The sequence below is a fragment of the Penicillium oxalicum genome, chromosome IV (genome assembly GCF_001723175.1).
Source record: "Penicillium oxalicum strain HP7-1 chromosome IV, whole genome shotgun sequence".
NCBI classification, from domain to species: Eukaryota; Fungi; Ascomycota; class Eurotiomycetes; order Eurotiales; family Aspergillaceae; genus Penicillium; species Penicillium oxalicum.
In genome coordinates, this window is record NC_064653.1 from 122,474 (window position 1) to 131,611 (window position 9,138).

Genomic DNA, 9,138 nt, shown 5'->3' on the forward strand with positions numbered 1-9,138 from the left:
GGTTCCAGGTACTGCCTCCTGGCCGTCGCCGCAGTCTTGGAAGCAACCGGGATCAGTTACTGAGGTGACAACGTCAAGGGATGAACTTTGGCCCATGTCTTCATGAGAGAAACCCGGTTTTCCCGACCGACTCCACTTGAAGGGAGAGCGATGCGACGACCAGGTCGATCGTGAATCATTCCAGTTTCCTTGAGGACTCGTTCTCCTTGTCTAAGCCTGATGCAGGCCGGATCGCTTGGGAATTGGGTGCGATATATGACATGTACCATCCCGTCCATGATGCGATCCTCGCGGGGAGAGGAGGTCGATTCCAATGGGGCGAAGGACTCGACGATCGACCCCGATGGACCGAGCGGCCGATAAGCGGCATTTGGGGTACATGTGGAACTACTTGCCATGCAGGCTGGCCCACTACGATTGGGTACTTTGGCTTTTGCACCCGTGACAAGGGCTGGACCGGGTCCAGACTGGATTCGGGACTGTCGCTTGCTCACCGATCCCCTTCGGAGAGAACGAGAACGCTGCCGGGGTAAGTGGTGATCCGTCGGAGGGCTTGTAGTGTGGTCAGGCGACTCTCCTCCTACACTTTGGAATTCATCCTGTGAGTAGGTCAATACACTTTAAGCTTCGGGAGGAGCTACAGTAGTAGTCAGGTACATCCATTTGGTACGGTCTCCTGTGCATCACCCCCAAATCAAATTCCTGTCCGGGGTCAGTGACTTCAATATGAAGAGATAAATCTGTATATGAAGATAGGTGATTATGATCCATGACAGTGCGGGTGCCCCTACTGTATCATCTCTTTCATTTCAAGTGATCTGCAACATTTTGTCCATCAGGCGGGAGTTGCGCGAATACGGCCGGGCCGGGTGGACCGTCACTGAGCCTTGTGCAGTGGTGGTGGTACGACGACCACCTACCTCTGTGAACCAGTAGCACGCAACCTTCCTGACCGATTTCCACCCGGTTGCTGATTCATTCGGGTCGCTGACCCAGCACTACTACTAATAGTACTAATAGCAAACACTATGGAATGTACTGTATGTAGGTACATGGAAGGGCTCCATAGGTATGGATGTACTACACCTTGGATTTGGAGGTCTGGTATCGTCGATGAGATTATTCTGGTAAGGCTGGCAAAATAATGCTAATCATTTCCCATGAGGGTGATCGCTCATTTTGATTCATCTAGATCCTGCTCGCACTTACCTTAGCCTTGAATTTCACCAATCCTTGAACAAGTATCCCTCGAAAGGGTGATTCGGTATGCTCAATATATCCCGTCACATTGACCACCTTTAACCCCTCCGTTCCGGACTATATGCGCGAGGTGTCGAGCAGTCTCGCCTCACTATACATGTGTGACGAAATTCAGATCGGAACCTTCAGGTAGGGCTGTTTAATGCCATTGAGACAAGATAGTAAATAACCAGACCTAATCAAAACAAACCGGCACCGAGTCAACCAACAATCGACTCCTCAAATCTGCACGCGACTCGCCGAGGCACGCAATGACATCACCGCAGATGAGTTCAACGACACACGTGACACGCCATCCTTTTCCAGACCCCCCGGACATGCTGATCGGGGGGGGGGCCCGCTTTTCTCCATCCACCATCCATTCCATCTGAGATTCCCTCGACGATCTGAGATCATTCGCGACTCTCGATCTTGTTTCTCCTCTTGTTTGTTTCCATCCGTGTCTCAGAGTGTGACCTCCTGTCATCTGGAGTAGATGGAGCGATCCATATCCTCAGGCACGGACTCGTGCATGCCACGCCGGTACAACCCAATCATCAACCCAACTCACTCGCGGCCAGCGTTCGTGGAAGAGTAAGTCTCACGATCCAGGCTCCTCTATTGTTTTGAGAACTTATCCCAAAATAAAGCCTGGACCTGGCTCCACCTCCAACTGTGTTGTTGTAAATGGGACCCTATTGGCCTCTGAGTTGAGTCAGAGTTGCCGTATGAGATTGAACTTGCAGACACCTCTCTCTCCATCGAAAGTCCCGATGCATAGATGATCTGGAATATAAACGGGTGGTGACAGCTGGCTTCATGTCAAGACTCTGCACGTCTTTTCAATTCTTTTCCTTCTTTTTCCTTTTTTTTCTATTTTTTCTCTCTTTTTTTTTTTTTGCAAAATATCAGATCTTTCTTTTTTCTCGTTTCTGACTCTCCTGTAGACATATGGAAGATCAACAACACATCCTCTTTTCGCGTCCCCTTCTCGGAGCTCTCCTGTTCGAGAACACCAGCTCCGATGCCCGTGATCACTGTGCAAATGAGCGCACCTTCTTGTCATGGCTGCGTCTCTCGATGTATCTGGCCATTGTCGCACTAGCCATCATCATCTCTTTCCACTTTCGGGAGCAACCGTCCGGTCTCGAGCGCCGCATGTCTTTGCCACTGGGGATCATTTTCTGGTTACTGAGTCTCGTCTGTCTCGCCAATGGCTTCTTCAACTATGCCCGCACGGTGATGAAGTATAGTCGAAAAGCGGCGCTCGTTCAGAGTGGATGGAAGACCCAGGTGGTCATCACCATCATCGGGACCGCAATCTTGGGGAGCTGTATTCTCTTCCTGTCCACGAGCCGGCGGGCCTGATTTCACTCGGTACTTGTATCATTCTGCATACTGCGGTTCTGAATAATAAAACTTGTATCATGGCAAAACGGATCCTTCTGTTTCTTGAGCATATCGATGTCTCATTGACTTAAGACAGCGGAATTTCAGGTTTGAGAAAGATCACATGTGATCATGCAGTACCTGGACGGAGAGGTCTTGTGACGTGCGTCCGCAGAAGTTATTTTCCGCCCCCCGGGGAAAAGTTTAGATTTCAGGGACAATACTGGGATTTCGATGGTATGCCACACGCTTAAATTGCCAAGAAAAATTGGATGAATTAGGACACATAGAGGAGAATAAAGGTATCATATGGGGAAATGTCCGAGAAAAGGCACATTGGCATAAATAGCAATTCGACCCTCACGACGGGAGAGCGCTTCGAGCAAATATCTGCATGCATCAAAGCTGGCAGGGATGGTTCTCACATGCGGCGAATTTGGGTTTCGCCTTTGTACTTATCCAGGGCCGGGGTACCCAGATGACCCCACCACTCGAACAGCATCGAGTTGCAAATCAACTTGAACCACGGTGTGAAGGTGAGGTCGGGCTGCTTGAACATGGCCTGCAGGTCCTCTGCCGAAACGTATTTGGTGTCCCGCACCTCGTTCGGGTTGGGGTCCAGATCGACATCCGTTTGAATGAACAAGATATAGTCAACTGGACAGCACTCTGTTAGCGCACCAAAGCTCCGACCGAGACGATAGATTTTTCGCTTCTGCAAAACTTACTTTCATGCTCTCCCCACTTGCCGTCGCTGGGAGCTTTGTAGTGAATCCGAGTGAAAAATTCAAACTTCTCCAATGGTACTTGCTCTGCCTTGATACCTAGCTCCTGGTCCAGCTTGCGTTGAGCCGCACGCTTGACACCCATGACGGCCGCATCAAGCTCCGCACCAGTCTCACCCGGGATCCCCAGGGGATGAGAGCAACAGGTGTTGGTCCACATGTCGGGGAAGGTGATCTTCTCGGAGGCACGTTGCTGCAGGAGAAGGCGCTTCTTGGAGTCGAACAGAAAGACGGAAAAGGCACGGTGGAGAAGGCCCTTGTCGATGTTGGTCATGAGGTGACCTAGACATGGAAAGGTTCCCTCTTAGCAATCGCATCCCAATCTTGTTGATCTCGAGATCTTGCTGGGGGGAGGGTTCGTGATGGGCGGAGAGAACACTGGGTCTGCACGGGAGCTCTTACAGGTCTTCTTGCTGGCACTGCCAATCGGCCGATCCTCGTTATCCAACACAATGCATACCTCTTCCATCAGTCGAACTTGCTCGTCATCGTACCCGTCCAGGTCAGGACTCTGGGCAGCCCCGTTACTGGTCGCTGAGGGAAGAATATCACGAGCCAGAGAGGTGTCCACATCGGGGAAGATCGTGGCCACGTTGCTTGCCGTAATCTCCGCAGGCATGGTCATTGTTGTTGTGGCACTCATCTTGACAGTCTAGAAAGGCTTCCAGAGTTCTTGAATCAACAAACTTTCTCCCCCTTTGAAAAAGAAGAATGCGGGCGGGGTCCAGGAACACGGACCCCGCCCGGCGGTCAAAGTCGGCAGAAGGCCTGTCAAGGCGGGGAACAACCCCGACGGAGTGGAGTTTCTGACGACTCTAACTCGAGAGGATGGTTCAGGTCGGTTGATCTGTTGTCCATCTATCAACCAACAGACCTTCACAGAGAAGCAGTGTGATCCTGTAGAGCCTTGTTCACGATGGCACCCAGGCCACGTACTTACTAGAATCTGGAACTTTAATCAAATCGTTTGATTTTGCTTCTGCCCCTCTCTTATTGGAGCATGTTCCACTCAAAGTATGGCTCTGGTCACAAATCTACTGGTGCGATTGGGTTACAATCATGCCGGGAGACCCCAGGTCCCAATTCACCGCTACTTGCTCATGCTGCTGGAATTCTTCAGCGTTTTCGATATATGATAAGCTCAGAATCCTACCCGATGGAATCTGCGGCGAGATGGATGCAATTAGTTACTCGAGTTTTATTTCCCGGTATGAGTCTTTGCAGTCTCGGCTGGAGTTTTACCACAGCACATGACTGCATGCTCCATACCGATACATACTACTATAGGTCCCCGTCATTTCATGAGATGTTGATCTTTGCTCAAGTACACGATTAGACCCCGGAAAATATCAGTATTGTCGGACTCTGTAGCCTCAAATAATCATGAAGTCATTTCCTAGACATAGAGGGTGATGGTTCATGGGCGAGACATCACGAGCATCATTGAGGAGTGTCGGGTGGAAGTTACTTTTTTTCTCTTGGCATTTAAATAAGCCCCTCAAAGACCACAAGCGTATATAGTGTATTATACGGCGAAGAACTGCAAGCTTTGCGCTGCGATCTGTGAGTGTCCAAATGAGGTGCTCTTTCTGCAAACATGCGCAGTACTGTAGGCTGTAGTATCACGTCAGATTCCATGACCCAAGGGCCAATATATGACCCGAGGGTGATTTCCGTAGCCCTGATAGCCCAAAGGACCAACTCTCCTCACTGAAGAGCCCTGAAGGTAAGAAATTGCATTGCTCACATCCGTCATTGCTAGGAAACAGATCATTCTGGTCTTTTCTGCTATCAATAAGGGCCCTTCTTTTCATACCCTTTATCTCTCCATTTCCCCCTATATCGAGATGGGCTCCTCTTTGACATTGAGTACACTGGCCCAGGTAGACGCTACCAGTTCCATAAACCTGAGGACTTGCCTGTCTGCGCACAGAGGAATGACATTCAGTCTATACCAAAACATTCAAGTACCGCTTGACCGGCGTGATCTACCCAATCGTTTAAAATGATGCCGCACGAACGGGCTGTGGAATGTATGACCACCTAAAAGACCGAGGCACCCGGAGCTCTCAGGTGAGTGAGCAAGCCCTTGATCTTAAAGCGGCGATGCTTTTCCAATTCGGTAATAATGACAGAGCAAAGACAGCAAAGACAAGATAGACATTGAAGGGGTAATGGCGATCAAGCATGAAGCGATGACTCGAGCGGGTGGTGTTCATCAACCCGCTCCTCTTTTTGAACCAATGCATGATTACACATTGTCCGGAGAATAGGTCTCAGGATCTCTGCACGAACGAGATCCAGTCAAAGTACCAGCAAGTCACGTTGGCTATTGTGAGAGTGGTCCTATGGCATTGAGCGTGGATTTACAAAACCCAGGGCGAGCCAGTTCTGATGCAGTGCATGGTGACGGGTTAACCATTACCGAATGTGGTACCCGTCGGCATGAACACGAACATTCCATTCTGGCTCTCAGAAGTTGTGACAAAATGCTAATGCAATATTTGGACCTCAGGTGAAATAATGAGCGACACTATTAGATTTGGAATTTATAAAGGTGATCGTGGAGCAGTTCTTATTGCAGCGTGCATTGGCAGCAAGTTGTACCCCATCAACGCTCATCATTGTGGTTTCGCCTCATCCAGCAAGTCCAACTTTCAAGTGCCGATCAGATCCTATCATCAGACATTGACGTACGGCAGAACTGGCGTGAAAAAAAAAAATTCGAGGTCAATGGTGCTGGTCGAAGCTAGACTTTTTCAAATGGCTGACGGGCGTACATTCCTACACAACCCATGCGACGTGCGAGATTGCGAACGGCGCACACCTCCACTCAACAGCAATCCCTGACGCGCTGAAAAAGTGGATCGCGGCTAGGGTCGAGACTCTCGAGTCTCGACTCGAGCAGAATCCCAGTGAGACGGAGCACACACCACCAAGAAAAGCCGACAGCGATCAGAAGATCAGCCTTGAAGGAACGCACAGTCCGACACAATTCCCCGGTCCGTATCCCGTCATGATCTTCATCAAGCGTGGAATCCGAGAATGGAAATCCTATCTGAGCAGACACCTTTGTACGGCTGGAGACATACATGACCACGTCATGAATTCACACATGGACACACACACACACGCGCGCGGGGGCCAAGAATCACAGCAGAATTGACCAAGTGACCTCGAGACTGTCTCCATCAATCACCCATTGACCTTCACTGAAAAGCCAGTGGGCACTGGACACCAAAGGGTTGCATCACTGGGCATCAAGTCATCGTGCTTGATCAACATCCATGCTCCCAACCGGAGTCGGCGCGCCCCCGAAGGAAGTGTCCCCCGAGACATTCCGGGCAAAGACTCCGTCTGCACTATCGCAGGAACTCCGGAAAGTGGAGAATCAGGGGAAATGAAACTGGAGCTAAATCAGCCCGCGAGGCGACTCATGGAGCTCGCTGCGAGCGGATTGTTGAAGTGCTGACACCCGAGTGACCATGGCGTTCCGAGGGAGGACCCGCTTCGGGCGTTTTACCGCGCGCGTATCCCAAACCTCTCGAGTGCTGCAAAGAAAATCACATTTGAACGCACGTTGCGCAATATTTATGTACAAGCACAGGCAGAGAGCGAGACAGGAGGAGAGGGAGAGATGGATAGATAGCTGTGTGACCAAATCATCATTCTCTTGAAAAGGAGAGACTGGAACAAGGCCGGACAATAATCAAAGTCTCCTCTCGAGCAGTGAGATGTGAATCTTTTGGATCTGGAGCGGCCACCCCACTCGGTCTTCCTACCCAGTCGCACTTTGTCTGCCGAGGCGCAAATCTACAGTACAAGCGGTGTTGATGCACAAATACAAGTAATTCCTGACCAAATAGAGCAGCTGATCAATCTCACGCGACCATCAAGGGCAGCTTTTCCTAGATGGGGTCCCCGACGCGAGGATCTGCAAACCATTCACAGGTCTGGAGGGTCACTAAGGTCACTAGGGTCGCTAGGGGCTAATCTCGGCGACAGGTCTAGAGCCTTGAAATTTCGGAGACAGGGAAGGAGCAGCCTAAGTAGATGAGAGTGGATTTGGGTCCAGTACTCGCATTGAACAATCAAGGTCGGCAGTCGGAGCCAGATTGGTCCTGAATCAGGCTCAGGGGTAATGAGATCACTGACGGCAAAGGGGGTGGCCATCGGCCGAAGGCTTGGAGCCCTAGCTACCCCCCCATCTTACAGGAACTCATCGAGTCATATTCGGCCTCTAGAGAATGGGGAGGAGGCGTGGGTGTTCGAGCGTCGGCGGGTCTCTCTTCGCACTCCAATTTGTGCCTGACAGAAACAGTCCGCAAGGTCAGTCACCCCGTTCTGATCGCTGGAGTATTAAGGAGAGGGGGCTCCACTCACTTGGTCATGTTTTCCCCGCGTGTATAGCGTCGGGAGCACCATTTACAGACATGCTTTCGCATCCCTCGATGGATCTGATGGGTATCATATCTTGTTTAGCTTTCGGTGAACCCCGGACCCAACCCACTCGGTGCTGCCACTTACCGTGTCGACGTGTCTTCGGAGATCCGCATTTCGGCCAAAGGACTTGTTACATTCGTCACAAGCGATCGATCGGTGGTAGGTTGGGTCATGCTTCTTTTGATGCGCGACGCAATTAGACCGTCGGGTGAAGTGGAAACCGCATACCGGGCAACTGCACCCTTTCTCAACAGATGGTTTTCTCCCTCGTTTGCTTGGTCTGTGAGAGGAGGCATCCGCTGTAGTCTCCGTTGGTGAAATATTTTGCGATTCAAATGAAACGGCTGTCATGGATCCATCGCCCGAAAGTCTGTTTGAGCCACTTGGAAAGACAGGCGGAATGGAAGGTTGGAATGCACTTTGAATTGGCACTGGAACCTCTGGCTGTAATGGGGAACTTGTCTCTGCGAGTGATTCCTCTGGCCAGGGGCTGTAAAAAGCTGGCCCCGCGGCGAAAGATACACTCTGCGGTGGTGTTATAGACGCTGAAACGGGATTGCCCGTCCAGTTGTTGGTTAAGCAGTGTGTACTCCCTAGAGACACATTATTTCCGGTGGTGTAATTGGGTGAAGGATACTGAAAGCCATGGAATGTGCCCAAAGACGGTGCTGGAACCTGACATGGCGATAGTGACGGGTGTGACTCTTGTGGAAGCCCACTGTAGATTTCGAAGCATGACCTGCCGCAAAAGTCATCGGCCCCAAGGGGGAAGATGTAATTTTCCATCAATGGCAGACCATGATGTTGGGTTGCCAAGTTTGTTGATAAAGGTGTGAGATGAGAATAGGCTGTGACGTCCGAAAAGGCATTCTCAAGACCACAGGCGGAAATTCCGAGCCCAACAGGTGGCGACGTTTCGTGAACGTGGGAGTTGGTGGTGGGTTCAACAAACAGAGAAGACGAATATACTTGCTCAGCTTCGTTGGGATCGGTATACATAGCTCTCGATTGAGGGCCGGAGCGAGATGTCGAATCCATGCTGTGTTCCTGGGTTTCCGCTGGTAGGATTGGAAGATGGCCAGCAAGATGATCTAGACAGATATGTGATCTGGACTGGATAAGCTACCTAAGAACTGATCAACCGCACGAGTGAAGGGTGAGCATTTACTTCGTAGGTACCGAGGATGCGGGAAGTGCATAGGGTATATATCAACTGCTTTGAGTCAACAGCTACGGCTGTTGGTGATGAGTGGCTCCAGCATGCATGAATGGTGGCGGAGGG

At 50.7% G+C, this 9,138-nt stretch overlaps 3 protein-coding genes across 3 annotated transcripts; 1 reads left to right on the forward strand and 2 right to left on the reverse strand.

The window, feature by feature from the left end:
* Positions 1-1,771: 1,771 nt before the first annotated feature.
* On the forward strand, positions 1,772-2,607 carry POX_d04829 (uncharacterized protein; the record flags this gene model as incomplete). The annotated part of the gene is made up of 2 exons (XM_050113687.1): positions 1,772-1,833; positions 2,187-2,607. 2 exons carry the CDS (start codon positions 1,772-1,774, stop codon positions 2,605-2,607), a joined length of 483 nt encoding a protein of 160 aa, XP_049968638.1.
* A 442-nt stretch (positions 2,608-3,049) lies between these two features.
* Positions 3,050-4,056, reverse strand: POX_d04830 (Isopentenyl-diphosphate Delta-isomerase; the record flags this gene model as incomplete). Its single annotated transcript, XM_050113688.1, has 3 exons — positions 3,050-3,285; positions 3,357-3,695; positions 3,816-4,056. 3 exons carry the CDS (start codon positions 4,054-4,056, stop codon positions 3,050-3,052), a joined length of 816 nt encoding a protein of 271 aa, XP_049968639.1.
* A 3,265-nt stretch (positions 4,057-7,321) lies between these two features.
* Positions 7,322-8,894, reverse strand: POX_d04831 (uncharacterized protein; the record flags this gene model as incomplete). The annotated part of the gene is made up of 4 exons (XM_050113689.1): positions 7,322-7,347; positions 7,627-7,721; positions 7,797-7,870; positions 7,941-8,894. 4 exons carry the CDS (start codon positions 8,892-8,894, stop codon positions 7,322-7,324), a joined length of 1,149 nt encoding a protein of 382 aa, XP_049968640.1.
* Positions 8,895-9,138: the final 244 nt, after the last annotated feature.